General features: G+C 38.0%; 3 protein-coding genes across 4 annotated transcripts; 1 reads left to right on the forward strand and 2 right to left on the reverse strand.

Annotated features, from left to right (window-relative positions):
* Positions 1–114: 114 nt before the first annotated feature.
* On the reverse strand, positions 115–3,028 carry LOC140781042 (probable serine/threonine-protein kinase PBL7). The gene is made up of 6 exons (XM_073126808.1): positions 2,531–3,028; positions 2,194–2,438; positions 1,343–1,734; positions 1,124–1,256; positions 735–824; positions 115–619 (listed from the first exon to the last, which is right to left on the reverse strand). Exons 1-6 carry the CDS (start codon positions 2,841–2,843, stop codon positions 458–460), a joined length of 1,335 nt encoding a protein of 444 aa, XP_072982909.1. The 5' UTR covers positions 2,844–3,028; the 3' UTR covers positions 115–457.
* Positions 3,029–7,548: 4,520 nt separating this feature from the next.
* Positions 7,549–13,183, reverse strand: LOC140780956 (uncharacterized protein At5g19025-like). Its single transcript, XM_073126689.1, has 2 exons — positions 12,462–13,183; positions 7,549–7,875 (listed from the first exon to the last, which is right to left on the reverse strand). Exons 1-2 carry the CDS (start codon positions 13,124–13,126, stop codon positions 7,836–7,838), a joined length of 705 nt encoding a protein of 234 aa, XP_072982790.1. The 5' UTR covers positions 13,127–13,183; the 3' UTR covers positions 7,549–7,835.
* Positions 13,184–13,362: 179 nt separating this feature from the next.
* Positions 13,363–18,793, forward strand: LOC140781071 (protein PALE CRESS, chloroplastic). Of its 2 annotated transcripts, XR_012107634.1 has the most exons (8): positions 13,565–13,752; positions 13,860–13,942; positions 15,220–15,414; positions 15,782–15,868; positions 16,270–16,320; positions 16,494–16,673; positions 17,653–17,960; positions 18,036–18,793. XR_012107634.1 is itself a non-coding variant. In XM_073126854.1 (7 exons), exons 1-7 carry the CDS (start codon positions 13,614–13,616, stop codon positions 17,884–17,886), a joined length of 969 nt encoding a protein of 322 aa, XP_072982955.1. In that variant the 5' UTR covers positions 13,363–13,613; the 3' UTR covers positions 17,887–18,793. The 2 variants fall into 2 exon arrangements, 1 of the variants encoding a protein (XP_072982955.1); XM_073126854.1 differs by having other exon boundaries at positions 13,363–13,752; positions 17,653–18,793.
* Positions 18,794–18,931: the final 138 nt, after the last annotated feature.

Below are 18,931 nucleotides of genomic sequence, written 5' to 3' on the forward strand. Positions count from 1 at the left end.
AAATTTGATCTTGAATATATAATTAGTTTTTCTTTTTGTTTCTTGTTTCCTTTTACTGATATATATATATATAGTCAGAAATCTCAAACTCCATGGTCCTTGTTTCCTAGATAATTTGCATGACAACATAATCAAATATACATTCAGACCAAGATTAACCTGATATTTAACTACACGGTATTTATCTGTCACTAACAATCACAGTTGATCTTTCACTACACGAAAGATCCATATAACTGAATATACATAATTTCAAACTGTACAATCGAAATTTAGAACTCAATTGGAAGATACAAAAAGCGAAAAAAGAAAAATCCTCTACATGGAAAAGAACAGAATAGTTTCTGACTGCATATGTTGTTCTGTACTCGCCAAAATATTTTACAGTTCAGTTCATCATTTGTTCATGCTTGCCTCATAACTCAAACTGATGTCTTTTGAGCTATTATAGTCTGCACTAAGGCTGAGGAATGGCAATTTGATGATGAAATCTGGAAGGAGTTGTGGGGCAAGAAGTAGCTGGGTTCCTAACTAAAGGAATCAGAGACTGTACCACGTCGGTCATGAGCGGTCGGTAGTCAGCTTCAGATTGCACACACACAGCCGCAATCGCAGCAACCTATCGTCACATGTGAAAAACAAATAAGAAACAAAAGCAAAGTTCTTGATAAATCTGAAAATATAATTATAATGGTGCCATAGTCTTATGGTTTCGAATAATTGAAGTCACAGACCTGAATAAGATCTTTCCTTGAGAATTGGCCTCTCAGAATTGGATCTACCATTTCCATGACTTTCTCACGATTAGTAAGTCGAGGAAGAGCCTAATATGTCAAGATCAAGGATTGTCAATAGCCAAAACTGAAACTTAAATAAATCTGTCATGCTGACATAGATGCTGTTCTCAGTAGACAGTGATGTATCATAACATTATCATGATATTATTCACCCTGAAACAAAACTATCTAATTGCTGAACAAGCAGCTGTAACTTTTTGTGCTAAGGTGGTTCACTTCAGCATTTTGAGTTAAATGAAGGGAAAAGAAAACCAGTTCATAATTTTGACGAAATATATGCTGCTTGAACTTACTTAGGAGCAGGAATAGAATACAAATGTACTAACCCATGAGACTAGGACATGTTCTCCAGGAGGCCTCTTTGAATCAACTGGTATCCGACCAGTCAAAAGCTCAAGAAGCACCACACCGTAACTGTAGACGTCTGACTTTGTAGTCAACTTGCCAGTTGAAATATACCTGCATCAACAGACTACTCTTCATGAGACCAATTCTTTTACCAAACAAACTTATGCAATGAAGAAGCAATTAATGAACAGTCTTACTCAGGTGCAAGGTATCCAGTAGTCCCGAGAACACGCGTAAGGACTTGGCCGTTGACCTTGTCAGATCCAATCTTTGCCATGCCAAAGTCCGATACCTTGGCTCTATAATTCTGGTCCAACAAGATGTTGCTGCATTTAAAATCCCTGTGGATAACTGCTGGATCTGTGTGCTCATGTAGGAATTCTAGGCCTCGGGCGCAATCGAGAGCAATCCTCATCCTTGCCCACCAATCCAGAGGCTGATGGTTCTGGTTCTTTGAGGTGGAGTGGAGGTGTTGCTGTAGGCTACCATTTGGCATGAATTCGAAGACAAGTAGACGATGATTTGAATCGGCACAGTAGCCTAGTAATCCTACCAGGTATCTTGAATGCAGTCTGCTTAAAAGGTCCACCTATTTTGATCACATTTAAGATGTTATTAAAGGCAATGCTTGTAACAGTACAATTGTCTAATGGCTAGCTACTTCGTGTTTCTATTTAGAATAGAGGGGCACTGAATGAGTTTTAGGTGATCATCATGGATCTACTCAAGCAGCCTTGCTGATTTTACTTTTCACTAGCAAAGAAGAGTAAATGCCAATCTTTTCGCGGTCAGTCATGGGTTGGTGATATTGTGAGGGCATCTAGTGGTTCAAGGTGCCAATGATCTGAAAGCAGGAGAGTTCGGTCAACTAAAGCTAGGAGCAACTGCATAACCCTGAGAACTAGCATTATGATTGAATATAGTGGCAAATTGGTTCTACATACCACACTTAGATATTCTCACATATTGAAAGCCCAAAAATAAGAGAAGAAATTAGCACTGAAATGAACATGACAAGAAGGTTTCAGAACTGCTTGAAATGTTTTACCTCTATCCTGAATTCTCTCTCTCCTTGTCTTCCTTCCCTGTTCAACTGCTTGATCGCCGCCACGGTCCCGTCCATCAATCTTCCTTGGAACACCGATCCAAATCCCCCAGTACCAATCACATTGCTCTCATTGAATCCATCAGTGGCCAGCTCAAGCTCCTTGTAAGTGAACACCTGCCCCCCTCTGTTCCTAGCCTGTATAGAAATCAACTTCCCTTCCCCTCCATAGATGCAACTTCTAACATCTGTCTCAAAGACCAAGTGCACAACAACAACAAATCAACCAATCGGCTAATAAAACTGGTAACAGATCAAAGCAAGAGTACTGTGTAATTACCTGGACTATAGCTTTTGCCATTGGCACTAACAATGCTACTACACTTGGAGATCTGCTTGTTGTCGAAGGTACACTTCCTGAAGCTGCTGTTGCAACTGCTGCCGCTACTAACGTTCCTAGACTTAGCTTTGCAAAGCATCAGTAGAATCACAAGGCCAGTGACTAGTGCCACTACTACAACAATAGGTACTACAATTACAAGGACAGGATTGGCGGCGGCGAGTCCTCGCCCGTCATGATTGTCGTACTTATGATGGTCATGATGGTGCAATGATGGCAGCAATGGAGGAGGAGGAATTGGATCAACTTCCATTACAACGCAACTTGTGGATGGAAGGGATGGAGAAGAGATAAGGAGAGGAAATTGAGCCCTTAATAAATAAGGCTGCAATAGAGGTTGGCTTTCTTCAACTGGAGGGTCAACCAGTGGCAAAGTCTCACATGAATCCAAGCCGTTTCACATGCATTGCGCCCACCAATCTCCTACCTCCCGTGATCACTGTTTCAGAGATGAGCAAACCAATCACTTTATTCATCTCATTGTCTTCGAATATAGGTGTGAAATGTTTATTTGACAATGCTATATGTTCTTCGCAAGCAATAAATGCTATGTTCCTTCTAAGCTAGTCTTGCTTCTTAATGGCTAACTGTTAAGACTTGGAATACGGTCCTCCAAATTCTAGCTTAATTTGGAATAGCATCTACCAAGAGTTTTTTTCTTTTATTTTTTTTTAATATCAAACTAGCCCTTCTCCAACCATTGTGATGGACTTTTTCTAAATTTAATACCAAAATAAATCTATTTTTAACAGCTTAGGAGTCATGTCATTAACCCGTCAATAGAACATTGAATTTACCAGTGTTTTACTTTCAGATTAAAATACTGATCATTTTAGCATCTATATTTGAGAGTAAAATAATGTTGTCATTAGCATCTTATGTGCAGCAAGTCTATATCATTTATTCTCTACTTTATAAGTAAAATGAATTAGCATTTTTATATGACAAAATTTAAAATTAAAGTTTGTTCATGTTTTTAACTACTCAATTTACACCCATAGCTATTTTCCATATTAAAATAAGATAGTTAGTATATCTAATAATAAGTTAACACAAGCACTCATAAGATCAGCAAGTTAACCTATAAAACAGACTCTAGACTAGTCAACTATTCATCTTCTAAGTAAAATACTATTCAATTCAACATTTTACTTACATAACTGCTCACATAGAAAAATTAGACATCCTTTTGGTATTAAGTTTGGCCTGGAGTCCAATTCGGCACATAAAATTTAGAGGAGGGATAGTTTGGCCAAATTAAAAATAAAAATAAAAATAAAACTCTATCTATATACACCAAGTAATTCAAGTAGCAGTCAGTGTCATGTTAGAAAATTTTACAAGCAATACTATCATGAAGAAAATTTTCAATAAAATTGTCACTGTTAACAACAGGAATTCTACTTCCAAGAATAGCAGCATTATGGATCAGTAGGAGAAGAACTTGGAAGCTATGATTAAACTGGTTTGCTGCCTTTCTACTCTCAACACAACAATGATGTTGCTATTTCTACCATGCAACTTCCAACTCCTTTTTTCTTCTGGCACAAACAAATTCGTCCAAATGGGTTTTTTTATCTCAATTATCTACTGATTTGATTAAGCAAGACAAACTTAGGAAGAATACTAATGGAAGTCTAAATTTCTAGTCCTGGAAATGATCAGACCACAGTCCACTGTTTTAGCTCAACTTGTATCACTTTCTAAGCTCTGGAAGATGACACGTCTCTCTCTCTTTATCTCTTTCTATCTCTCTCCTTGGGTGTTGGTGTCTTCCAGTGAATGTGAAATGAGGTCCGACGATAATTGAACCGTTAGCTGTTTCCATGGGTTACTTGCATTTAGCTTGTAGTTGTTGCAGAGGAGAGGACCACCATGGGAGGTCACTGAAGAGCCCATATACTTATCCTCTTCTACGGTTTTGGTTGATTCGTATAGCCTTTACTGAGAATAATAGAGTAGTAGTACTCTGCAAGCATAATAGCTGTCATACTGGTACTTGTGCATAACTACTAGTTCTCTAGTATTATAGGAGATTAGGACCACTCTGAGGCCGGAATAAGACAGCTTTACAGACTTTTCTTTTCTATATTTCATATTATTTTAATTTAAAATATTTTTAATACCGGTTTTAAAGTTTCTAATTTTGAAAAATACTTGCAAAGTTTCTAATTTTTTTGTTTGATATACTTAAAATTTTAGCATTTTTAATTGCGACTATCACGCCAGATTTATACTACCATTGGGTTTTGGACTGCTTCGTGTATCTATGGTATAGTCAAATGATCTAGCACTATTAATAAAAGTTTATAAAGATTTCGTAGAATCTTTTTATTTTCACATAAAAATGAAAGGAGGAGACTTTGGCACATCATATGTCCCATGTAAATGTTTGCCTCTAAAGTGTCCTACATTTTTTCCTCACATCTAGATCACCGCCCACATTATAGGATTATGGTTAAAGTACTAAATTTTAGAACTTGTTATGTTCTGATTAGCATCTCACTCTACAGGGACTAAATCATGTGGAACAAATTGTCTCCTCATAAAAGCGGTCTAGACATCCATATTTTCCTACTCCTTTAATGTTAAACACCGAATATCTCATTAATCTTTGAATTGTCTAAGGAAGAAGGAGAACAGAAAGGGAAGATTCATGCACAAAGATCGGAAAGATGACAAGAGTCGCCATTTTGTCCACTTTGTTTTCTATCACATAAATTTAACTTCTACTGCTTAAGATCGCCTTCTTATTTTTGGGTCGTTTACATACACTCCACTTTGTTTTTCTTTTTCCCCTTAATCTTCCAGCATTCATTCAATTCCTGCAAACTAATCCTGTACAGAAGGTCACTTTCGGAACAACTCACTTCCTCTGGCCAGTTCACGGCTCTAACTTTGGCTGCCCCAAGGAGCAGGGCAGGTGGTCCTGTGCTGCTGCGAGAGCTATCGTTTGCTTCCTTTGTCCATTTTTTTTTTTTTTTCCTTTAGTTCGGTTGGAAGCCAAAAGGACAAGCGAGCAGCACAATGAGAAGAATGAAAGTGGAAAATAAGTACGAGAAGCAATTTATTAGGAATCAGTTTCAATTTTATACAGTTCTTTTTTTCATCTGATAAAAATTTGTAGACATATAATTTATTAAGCTTCAAACAAACTGTCACATTCGGATATACAAAAAGAACAAGAGTAGATAAGATGACCACCCTAGGAAGAACCTCTCCCCTCTCCTAACCACCAAGGCAGCCGCGAGAAAAAGATCATTTATTTCAAAGTGCTGTAAGAGTTCAATTTTAGATGGTTTCACTTCGACTTTACACTTATTGTGCTTTGTAAGGACATTAATGTGTTAACTTCGAGACTGCTAAACAAATAGACGCTAGTGCAAAGTATCAACAAACAAGTTTACAAGATTACAGCAAGTAAATAACATATTGGGTTCATAATCTCTGAACTTGAAATCCAAGGTATCTTCCAAACTTTATTTTGAGAATGCAGGTCAAAAGATGCATAACTTTCCCACACCTTACGGAGCACAATTGGGTTTCCTTTTTCTAGGGGAGCCACAAAAGAACTATTTGATAGAGAGAGCGTTTATCCCTATGACGCCGTCGGATCCCACTCGATGGACCCATAACGGAAGAAACGCAGTGGGGAAGAAAGGATGCATCCACAAAAATGGCCAATGGCATCAATATATGACAATCAGCAAACATTCTCAAGGAGTACTGGGCCACTTTTTGCATCTCAATCAATTGTAGAGTGATACATTGACTCTAGTCACCAATGAGAAGCAAGAATCTAGATGCAAACATACTGGTTGTCACGAAGATCAAACGAACAATTCTCAACAGTTCACAATTTGTCCGTCAATAATGAGTAGGAAAGAGGGGGGGCGATGCATTCACACTCCCACAGTGGGAATGGATGCTGCAGTGCAGTCACCAGATTCTCCCTGCACTCACCACGCTCACATAATATCAAGTATTGAAACGGACTTCACAGAGGAATATTGTAGTAATTAGGCAGCAGAAGTGGCAGGGAGAGGGGCCCCATCAGCCAGCCAGCTCTCGGTAGAGATCAGACATGGCAACGGAAACTAGGAGGCAAGATTAAACGGGAATACTATTAACCTGTGAAGGACAGTATGAGAAGGAAACAAAAATTCCATCGCTGTTGTCTTCTAGATCTGTTGGGTCACATGTCATTGGAATTTTCTGACTGGTATAATCTAGTTTTACCTAATAAAAAGACAAAACCTCACTCACTGCTCTTTTATCCCTTATGTTCAGCACGTTTAGAAGGCCACCCATCATCTCAGTGCAGGAAGAGCAGGGGGCTGGCATAGTGGCGACAATTCGAAATCGTCTCTAGTGGAAAGAGGGAGAAGGAAATAGACCTCACATGGTCCTATCTAAGACTAGAAATGATCAAAGTGACTGTTGATTGTTGAAGCTTAGCTCGGCTATAATAATACTATACTATACGGTTTGCATTTGTTCCAAAGGGGGAGGGAAAAAGAATAGAAGGAGAAACAAACTAAAATGCCTGTCTCAGTTATTCTAAATAGGGTTCTAACCTCCACCTCTTCCCAGAAAAAGAGAGAGAGAGAGAGAGGGAGCTCAACAAAAGATTCGACACAATTACCTGACCAAGTACTCTGAGAGCTAGTGGGAACTGATAATTCTGAAACAACATCAACATATGTTAAATTTCTGCAGTGTTATTAATCCCTCTCTGAAAAAATAATGCAGCCCAAGGCCCCACAGAAGACACGAAAGATAGCAACAAAATATCCTCGATAAAAACATAAATAGGATATAGCGCATATAGTAACAAACAAAACAAATACGGCGAGATTCTGACAAGATTAGTTGGAAAATTTGTGCTATCTAATGTCTTCACGTTGATGAAATGAATTCTGAAGCAGATAAATGATGAAAATGACAGTAGAAGAAAATTGATAAATTACATCTTTATTTTTGCACCTTATCGTGTTTATTATGCATCAGCTGTCTCTCCTCACTTTATCACTCACAAAGTATGGAGAAAGAATCTCCCATGTGAGATCCACACATTGAATGTGAACATTAGCAATATCCTACATAAGATTGTCTTCTTTGTTTCATTTTGCTGTTTCTTAACATGGTGAACAGAAGTTTCAACTTGAAATACTACTCAATGTATACAATTCATAAGAAAATGAAGCAGAATTAAGTATCAGCATCACATATGAGCCAGTCTTTATCACCGATCTCCTCCCTCAAGAGCCAAATTCTGCGTGCCCCTACACCAGTAATTGTAATGTCCAATCAGTACAACTGAAAAACGCTACATTTTCCAGAAATTATGAAGATATAAACATAGCAATACGGTCGCTGGACTTCAAGAAAGAAGAAAGTAATCAAATAATCTCTGCAAGGAAGAAGACATCAAATGAAGGTCACTATCCTGCCAAGTTTTATAGTTCGACTAGCATTTTGATTTCTTAACGGTAGACAGTGTTTTTTTTGGGTCCTGGAAGAGTGCCTATTTGGCAGTGAAGTGGACCTGGGTCCATCAAAGAATTCTGATGGCTTATTAGAGTAAAGCCACAATCTATCTATGAAATATTTACTCTGATTATAATTAATTTGTCAACATCTCTCATTGGTAAATGCTGAGAAGATAAAAAACTAAACCATTCCAAATTCATGATCATCCCAAGGATTTTTCTACTTCAATTATATAGTGTGGCTTATACATGTTATGCAAACAGAATGTGTAGTAAAAAAACAGTTTGTGAAGAATTGGAATGAAATAAACAGAAGATTCCTTTAAGATAAAAGTCATTAAAAAGTAAGAACATTAAGATGATTGCTGGAAGCATCACAATGTCAAGTTTCCTCATAGTAACTCCAAGGAACAAAACTCTTATGCCAATAGATATACATCTAAAGGATTTTGGCAATGCCATTTGGTTTGGTTTTTCAGTAATATTGTGAAATGGATGCTTCAGCCTTGACAGAAGTGAGACATTAGAGAATATTAACAAAGCATTGGAGCAAATAGTGCAGGTTATAATTGCAAGAGACAAGATCAACCAGAGTGCTTCTTCCTTGTATGTGCACATTACATTTGAGAAAAAAGAAAAATGAGGAATTGCAGTTTTAGCCGACTCTGATTATCATTGCAAATCCCAACTCTTCCAGTGAGAGAAACAGCTCTTCATTTTTGTCAATAACACTACTTCAAACAAAAAGCAAAGATTGACATATTTTCATGAGTAGCTACCAATATGACATCAAACGATCTAGAAAATAATACTAAATTCCTATGCCAAGAAAAACAAGACGAGAGATCTTGCATTGAATCTGAGGCACAGTTTGTTGATAGAATCATCTGCCTTCCTACCAGTAGTTTAGTTCATACAGCCTATGGGTGTCCCTCCGAAAATTTCGTTATTCATAGGAATGGCCTGTAAAAGGTAGTGGTGAGTGGTGACCTAGAAGTTCTCCTCTCCATAGGAACGGTCTGCAAGGAGTACAGATGACTTTCCAATTTTGGCTTTGTCCTCATTTCTGAGCCAAATGCTATTAAGGATATAGTATTGTAGGATGATGATGAACTAAATCCTAAATATCTACCATCTATATGAATCCTATTGATGAGTATCAGCATATAATGCAATTTATCACCTTAAACTTGCAGATACTATTAACAAATGCAACAACTTAGGTAGTCTAGTTACTATCTACTATCTAGCAGCAACACACCCTTGAATGACCCGGCAATCCTCCAAGAAACAATACCTTGTCCATGGGTAGTTTGCCTATATAGTAAACCACTCGATGATGGTGCATCTAACAAGACTTATCAGATCATATCCAGCTGCCATTTCTGTATATACTTGGGCCCAGAAACATTTGACCTACTTCCAAAGTTACACACAAGGTTATAAGCCTACTTAAGAACTTTTACGATATTCTTTTTCAATAATATAGTGCCTACAGTCTTGATCCACTTGTTGTAGAACTTGGATCTCCATCCACCTTATGATAATGCCATCACATGTTGCATAAAGGGACCACCTGTACCTCAAGAAAGCTGTCCATATCAATCATATAGTCAATTGTGCCCAAGACATGAGAAATTCGTGAAAGAGGAAGGATGATATACTGGCCTAAATAGGAAGCGAGGTACCTCATATGGCAAAAGGATGATATAAGGTAAATAAATAGATTTTTCCTTTTCGCATTTTTTCTGCTGTTTACTGCTACCATGAGGTTCCATTGTAGGCTACTTTCATCTCCAATGAGAAATAGTTTAGGAGTTCCAATACAACTCAAATAAGAAAACCAGTCAGACTAGGAATTTTAATGTCTCAGGTAAGAACGGTAAATGGTTATTCTGCGTACATATGACAACTAAAAGGGCTATTCAAGATTGACAATGGAACTGTAAAACTGCAAGTCAGTAATGGATAAGATACAAACTACAAGTATTAATCTAGAACCAAGCATATATGAAACATACTTGGATAGACAGCACTCAGCACTACATCGACTAAAGAGTACATCTAAAATGAAGCAATGACAGTGATCTGTAAGTTAAGATACACACAAGTAAGATATTCCTTCTACTCCATATCAATTCTTACTGATACAGACATGCAGGAGCTGCAAGATAAAACTTGTTTGTAGATTTCCATCAATTCCTTCTCGTGGATTAAGCAGAACTGAATCTCTTGAAGAACTCTTTTTATCACTCACTCAAGAAGTTAGAGAAAATCATATTTCAATATTTCTATGCAAATCAATATAATGTTATCAATAACAACTGCATAAGAGTCTGGAAGGATTTTAATTTTGAATGGAACTTTAGCAACTTGACTCATCATCCTGGATTTTAATTTAGAAAACATCGTAAGTACATGGACTCAGTTACATGCTGGTTTTCCAGTTAATTTTGGAGGTAAAACCAACCACTGGAAGGATTTTATTTTTGACTGGAAACTTAGCAACTTGATTCATCATCCTGGATCCTAATTTAGAAAACATCGGAAGTGCGTGAACTCAGTTGCATGTTGGTTTTCCTGTTAGTTTTGGAGGTAAAACCAACCACTGGAATAGACTCATCTCCATTAAGTGCCTTTGCTCATACATATGCAGTGTCACATATCAATAACCAACTAATAATAGGCTTGTTACATTTTCCTTAGTGAACATTTTCCATCTGAACCTGATTCTTTTACATATTTTAAATATAGAAAGGCTACTAGTAAGCATATAGTCCTTCAAGAGAGTCCATGACACTGTCATGATTTCTTGTCTTTGATAATTACTATCTTTGGGATTAGGAAAGTAGCAAGAATCCCTTGCTTATTGGATCTTGAAGAATTTGATCCACCAATGCATCAAGCATCTTCAAATTAGTCAGAATCAGTTTCATAAGCTAGCAACCGTTTTCCCTCTTGTGGTTGAGGTTACTTATAGAGCCAATGGGATCTAATCCTATGCCACCTCCATGACCTCTACCCTCTGAGACCTTTGTTAATTCCTCTAATCATCTTCACTTTGCCCTTTTCTTAATTCCTATACCCTATTGATACCCCTTACCCTTTTGCTTCAGTCTATGTCAGATATGCATGAGAGGAAATGAGAGAGTTAAATTAGTAGCTACAGTAGTCTAATGAATGAAATAAGAAATTATCATTTTGGTAGTTAAATTATGCATACTGAATAATGATAAATAATTAGCTACCTTTGCATACAAATAAGGCACATACTAATCAAATGATCATTATAAAATATTCTACAACTACATATGTATGTTAGAATGTTTACTTGCTAAACCATTTAGCCAGCCGCATATGTGCCCATATACCGAATAGGTGTTATGAGATTGGGTGACTGTCAGCATACCATGGCCACTTTTTAGAAAATTGTCCAACAATGAACCAGAACCTACAAGCCAGTAAAATCTACACAGTCACACTCCCCTCTCACAATTTATGAATAGCTTAGAAATCAACTAGGTCTTTCTTGGGCTTCCATAGATCCAGTAGCAAAGAAAAATGTACCATTATCCTATGCAAGACCCTCATTCCTAAATCATCCTGAAAAATCATTTGATTCAAAGTTTCGGAAACATTCCCCTTTATCCCTAATATAATTCAATTCTGACCAGCCATCGTCCAAAAAAAAATATCTTCTTTTCTCATACCTATGATAAGATACAAGGCGTGCTAAAGAAGGAACTTTCTGCAGTGGGAGTCCTGTAGGTAATGAGAAGCTAAAAAATGAAGCCCATGACTTTGAATTCCAACAATCGTAATGCCTACAAAAATAGAAAATGAGAGAGCAACGACCACTCGCTTCAACCTCATTGGTTTAATCCCCTAATATTCCATATTATAGCCTAAACGGATTAACATAAGGAATTTGGATTATTTCCCTCCCTCTGTGCACTTTCTCGCGTAGTAGTTCTAATTGAACCATCAAACACCAACCTTCCCACCTACTGCTGAGGCCAAGGACCGAGAGAAGAGATCTAAGGTCAATCATTGACAGGCACTGCGAATAGCTTAATTAGGCAAAATACTAAAGACTCGATAAGACAGGGCGCAACGAAGATAGTTAGCTGAATACAAGATGTCGCCGGAGGTGTATATGCAAGCCATGGGGACAGCATCGAAGAGTAAGCAGGCCAACTGCTGCAATACCGTTTGGTTCAAGTACCGCCAGACTGACTGAACACCGTAATCTAAACAAGCAATGAATAAATTGTAACCCTAAATAATGTTAAACTTTATTCCACACTCCTGATCTTCTGCTAAAACATAATCATATCGAGAGAGAAAATCAATGACCAATAGTAGTAGAAGGAGCTCACTTCTTGTGGCGGCGGCCACGCTTGGGCCCCCATGCCTCGAGCTTGGCGACGGGGCACCCGCATCTGGCACGGAAAAGCAACACGGCGCGCCCATTGGGCGGTGCCATCCTCCGGAGCTCAGCTCGGAGGCACTCGTAATCCGGATTGTTCCCCTTCTGCCCACCCTTCCACGGCAACTCCTCGATCTCCTTCCACATCGCAGCCCCTGCGGCATCATCAATCCCACGAAGCGATTCCTCCGTCTGCAGCTGGACATCAAACTCGAGAGCTTTCTTCATCCCACGGCATCTAGGGTTCCGGCACAGCCGCCGTTTCCATCCCCGCAATAAGAGATGGGCGGCGGCGCCGGCGAGGAGGAGGAGGAAGGGGGCGGCGAGGTAGGGGAAAGGGGCAGCGATGGCGGCCGAGAAGAGGGGGGAGAGGAAGGGGGAGAGCGCGCGGGCGATGTGGGCGAGGGAGGAAGCTACGAGGAAGGCACAGGAGAAGAGGACGAGGAGGAGGATGAGGAGGTCGAGGGTGGCGGAGGGCGAATGCTTGCAAGAAGAGGTGGGGAAGAAGGAGAAGGTGAATTTAGAGTTGGAATTAGGGTTTTGCATGCGCTTGGGATGGAGGAGACGAGAGGAGGAGGGGGGCATGGCGGTGAGAGAGGGGAAGGGGCGGAGCATGACGAGGGAAGTAGTAACAGAGTAAACTCGTTGCCGTCGCGGAGAATAAATTATACGTACTCGTTTGGTTTTATTACCGATGGATTATTATTTTGTTAATTTGTTTCCTTTTTCCTGTCTGTTGCTTAGAGAGGGCAAAAAAAAAATGTGTTGTAAAAAAAAGGCAACAAAGGAGTTGACCGATGATTCAAGCATCTTTTGGGATGACATTAGGTTGGTAATAACTAATCAACGTCAAGTTTGATTCATCTAACAAAGTATTTGATTGCTTGCATCCAACGATTAGTATAATAAACCACGATAAATTCTTGCAAAAGATGCCTACTTTTTTTTTTTTACTTTTCTTCAAGTTTTTTAATTTCCCTCAATTTAGCTCACTTGACATATATTTATTTATCTATTAGAAACTTCATATGTGATGCTATATAGTTAAAGATTTAAAGCTAATAAACTCTCATCACTCGTCTTTCTCCTGCCTCTGGGTAAAATGGCCGCGACCGTTTACGCCTTGCCCGCTCCGTTCCGCCCTCGCCCTTCTCCGCCCAATTCGATCCCAATAACCTTCCAGCTCCATCCATCTCATCGCGCTTCCAAGTTCAAATCTCCTTTCCCTTCTACATTCTCAGGTTCCTCTCTCTTCTCCGACCCACTTCCCATTCACTCCTCTCTCTCTCTCTCTCCTTTCTCCTTTTACTTGTTATGTTTACCTAGTTGGTTGGTTGGTTTTGAACAGTGAGAGCAGTTACGAAGAGCGAGGAGGAGTACATCGTCGAAGACGATGAGCATGGCGGGCTCCCGAAAGAGTTCTACGATGAGGTATGCTTACTCGGAACATTCGTCTTTTCTTTGTTTTATTGTAACTGAGCATTGCGAAGAGTTTTCTTCATAAACATTGTGTACTTCTTCAGTGTTTTCTTCATGATCTTTGTGTACTTCTTCAGTTCTTCTCTTAGGCATTTTGTCATATAGATTGGCGATGGTTATTTGATTCTTCTGGTATCCGGTTCCCAATTCTTCTGTCATATTCGTAGTGCTTGCTGTTGTTAGATTAAGAGTTTCCGTGAGAACCTTAATGAAGTGATAGTTCGGGATGCCCTTGATTTTCTCATCTTGCTTTTTTTTTATTTGCATGAAGTGGTTTCATTTTAATTTTGGCCCCACTTTTTAATTGTCGTTGTTATGATATAATGTTGTGAGAAGGAGTTCAGTTTTATAATGAAATCTGGGTAAGTAATTTCCATTATGGTTTTCTTTCATGTTGTACCCCAAATTTAATTGGTACCTTCTCAGGTACCTATTAAATATGTATCCATGGATGATATCATGATTTTGTTGAGCATTGTTTATTGAAATATATTTTAAAAAGGCTGGTTTTTTTCGCTAATCTGATACCATGGAAATTCTACATGCATTTAGTTGCCTAAGGTTGCGAAACATTGTAAGAATTGTAATACTTAACATGTCATCCTTTTTCCTAGTATGAATTGACCAGAGCATAACTCAAGTTTAAGAAGGCTCTTAGAAGAGTGGAAACTGACACTGTGGAAAATAGCGCTAAATTTCCTGAAGAAAAAAAAGAAGAGGGGGCAAATTCTTTTTAGTCTAGTATAGAGTTATCAACCTTAGAGTTGCAATTCTGGTTCATGCAATCAATGAATTCTCTTCTAGATCGAGTAACATTATATTCAATAAGCATTTCAGTGTTTATACCATGTAAAGAATTTATCCTCATCTTGGTCAACTTGTTTCATAGTGTTTCTGTTTGAGACTGTTGTTTAGATTCATCATCCATATTTCTAATTTTCTGTCTTTTGGTATATGTTTTCATAACTTACTAATTTTATTATTATTTTCCTGTTTATATCATGCTTCTTGAAACATTTCATGATGTAATTCCACCTTCCTCATGTTTCTCTTCAATATCTTACCTTTTGATCAATGAAAGGAATTATGGATAGAACATAACGGACATAATTTCTGTCCTAGCTTTCCTACGGTATTTATCTTCAGATAGCTTGTTCTTTGATTTCTTTTTTTTTATAGCTAGAATTTTTTGTCAAAATGTATCTCTTCATATTGGACATTAACTCTAGGAGTGGCAAGCACGTCAACGGGAGAAAACCAAGGAGTGGCATGCATATCGTCAGAAAGAGGAAGAAGAAGAGGATAGAAAGACAACTGAGTATCGAGAGATAGGCATGCGTCTAAAGGGATACCGTGAAGAAGAAATTCGCAAAGCAAGAATGCTAGTTTCAAGTTTCATAAGATCTGGTGAAGAAGTTGAAGAGGTAATTGCCTTAAACAACACATCATTGAAAACATTCTACTCTTATAATTTTGTAAAAATGCTGAAGTAGTTGCCGATCAAATACTCGGCAACTAAAAGAAGGATCAATTCTTTGGATCTTTCCCTTCTTCAAGCTAAATGATGAGAGAAATTCTTTTGGCTAGGTGATGTGGAATTTTGTCTTTCCATTTATTCATGCTGAACATCCATTAAGATTAATTAAGTTTGAAGAACATGATCTAAGTTAAACCTTCTTTTCTATTTTCAAGTATGTTAGAAGTTTATGATATTATGATGAACTTGAACACACTGAACATATCTTGTTAACTATATGTTGGGTGATATTGATCCAATTCTTTTATGACCAGAAAATTGAGGAGGCTGCTGAGAAGGGAGAACTTACTGAACTTGTTCTAATGGTCATATGGAATCGTCTTGATCTTGCTCGACGTGATGTATGTGGATCTTTTTGTTGTATTAATATTTATCGATGTTTCATTATGTGGTACCATTGCTTATAACAATACCATCTTTCATTTGCCTAGAGTGCATAATTTATTGAATCGTATTCACCATTTTTGAATTCCTCTTGTTAATATATAATTCCCATTGTATTAGATTTCTTGTTTTTCTGCAATTTGGTGACCCTAACTGTAGTCTCTATCCTAATCGATCATTTACTTATATCATACTCTCGAATATGAAGAAAAGGATTCTCACATCAGTAGAGAAGAGAAGTATAGAAGAATGTGCTAGCTGATGTTATCATGATTCATGACACCATGAAGTTCTCTGAAAGCATATTCACAATAAACGAAAACATTGCCTAATCAAGGATTCGTCATTCCATTTTCAGGATGAAAAAGATGTTATTAGAAGCCTGGATCTCTTGTACAGAAGGATTGAGGTATGACTTATTTTTAGAAGATTTACAATCTTGTCAATTTCTCACAGTGGTATACTCTCTTTATTATCTTGTTATGGTACAATTTTTTATAACAACAAAGATTTTTTTTTTAATCCTTCGAGATTTAGTCATCCTGTGAACACATTTATTCTTAATACACAATGTATTTCCAGACAGAAATATTGAAGAGGGAATCAACACCATCGATGAGATTGCTTAATGACCTTTTGAATCTTCATGATGGATTTGATGATGAAGGGTGGCTGAAGAAGTGTAGAAAGTGCATGATGGACACATTTCCCCGAGAGGACCCTTTTAGTATGATTCTTCCTGCTGGTTTCGATATTGAACAAGTATGTTTCCTCTAATTAACTTGGAAATTGCTCTTTAACCACTCCCTTTTCATATATTGGTTTGATAATAGAGCTGCTGATGGTCAACAACAAATGATAAAGAACATCGAGTTGAACACTCTTTCGTGCTCTACACAAATTTGCTTATATCTTAGCTTTCTTTATTTTAAAAAATGCACTTTCTTGAGGACTAAGATTTCAGAGTTATTGTTGCGTAAATATAAAAGAAGTCCCAATAGCAGAGTATGCGTACATTCTTGACATTAGTTTGTCATGGCAGGAGCATATTCGAGCAATTTATTTTATCGGCGAGGGAACTGTTTAACATATAGACATCTTGAAGATTGTTCTGATTGAGTTTGATATTCATGTTGCATGTGATACAATTAGCATGTATCTGGTGATGAAGATATTGATGGTAGGGTTTTTACTAGACCCACACTTTTTTGCACTTGTGCACATTTGAAATCCACATTTTACCTCTTCATAATTACTGGATCCTTTGGTTAAAATAATATTCCTGAGAAATGGTTGCCGATGATGCTCATAGTTGGAACTTGACTCTTTAGTGTAATTTCACTCTATCATATTACCTGCTACAGTGAGTATCTAGGATAATAAATCAGCTAAATAAAAGCATGTTAGTGTTCAAATTCTAGATCAATCATGAAAGTCGTGATGATTTCTTACATTGGACAATGGATTGTATTGATGGTGTTACTTACTTCGGAAGTAAGATCAACCCATTGTATCCAAGAGAATCATAGTTCAAGGCTTAGTCTGAAAGTAGGATTGTGTGCATCTTTCTTCCCCAGACCCTGTTCTGGAACCTCGTGCATTGGGATGCCCTTTTCATTAGCACTTCATCGTATGTTACAAAACTTAAGCTTCTAGTAGCTTTATATTGTTAATTTATGTGCTGTTTCTTTGGCTGATATTTTGAGAAATCAGGAGAATAACATTGATATGCCTTTGCCAGCATCAAGGGCGCATTGGATTACCACCTGAGGGTGATGACGTTCTTCTAAGGATTGATTTTGTGAGAGAGGTTGACACATTGCTGCAAGAGGTCCGTGCCGAACAAGATATCATTCAGGCTCAACAGGGATTGGATCCTGAATCAGTTGCTGCCAGGTTGAAGCAGCAGGAGAAGCAGCAGACCATCCGTTTAGTGGAGGCTCTGTTGGAGTTGGCAATGTCACTGAACTGGTGATTAGTGTGGTCTAACTTCTATGTGTCTCTACAATCTATCTATCGCTGTGGCAAATAGGCTATTTCTCAGTGAAGGTATGTGAATAAAGATATGTCCAACCTTCTGAAGTGTCTCCCTATTACTAAAACGAAGTGCTTTGATGGCGGCAGCAACAGCAAGCATTCAATTTTCATGACTGCACAGCAGTTCCCTACTGGCTATGCTTGTGCATAGTTCATCTGTGATCATTCTACTCCTAGAAGAATCTTCAGAAGGTAATAGTAATGTACTGACTGCAACGGCTGCTGTTCGTGCAAACTGGGATACATGACTACTGAAAACCTCAAGAGGATCTAATATACAATCTTGTTTTCGTTGGGCTAGCCAGAGAAAGGCTAGTTGTATTGCAGCAGTCTTTGGAGTTTTATCTAACGAATGTCATGATCTTTTGGTAATGATCTGCTGCCTCTTGATATCGGTGATGTTTGTGAGACTTGAATTGCGTGTTTCTCCCCTGGTGTAGTGTGTCAATTGATCTAATGGTATTTGGTTAATACGAAACAATTTAGTGGAAAGATACCAGGAAATGAGCTGATATTGATGAGCGACGTCATCCATGTGTGCTTCTGCCCGGAGTGGAGAATGCAATGTTAAGGCGACACTGTGATCCTTGTGTCACTTGGACTAACGAAAATCTACGTAATTTTGCTTAAATGAGAACTGCATTTCAATGACTGGTCGCAGAATCTAATCATTTGTTCTTGGTAATCCTGTTTGCAGAACCTAATCATTTGTTCTTTGTAATCCTGATTGCAGAACCTAATCATTTATTTATGGTAATCCTTGTGTTGAAGACAAGGTGACATGTGATACACGTTGTTACTTGCTATCCTGTAATTTTCTTAAAAAAAGTTTTATTTTAGAAGAAGGCTATTCCTATAGACTGAATGTTCTTCGTTGATAAATAGTGAGAAATACTACAGCTTTTGATGGGTCAACTGAAATACATATTCTTACCAAACAATAGATAGCATACCCAATTGTTGCACAAAGACGAGCGCTGATA

This window comes from Typha latifolia, chromosome 2, assembly GCF_019914945.1.
Source record: "Typha latifolia isolate L0001 chromosome 2, TyphaL0001v2, whole genome shotgun sequence".
NCBI classification, from domain to species: Eukaryota; Viridiplantae; Streptophyta; class Magnoliopsida; order Poales; family Typhaceae; genus Typha; species Typha latifolia.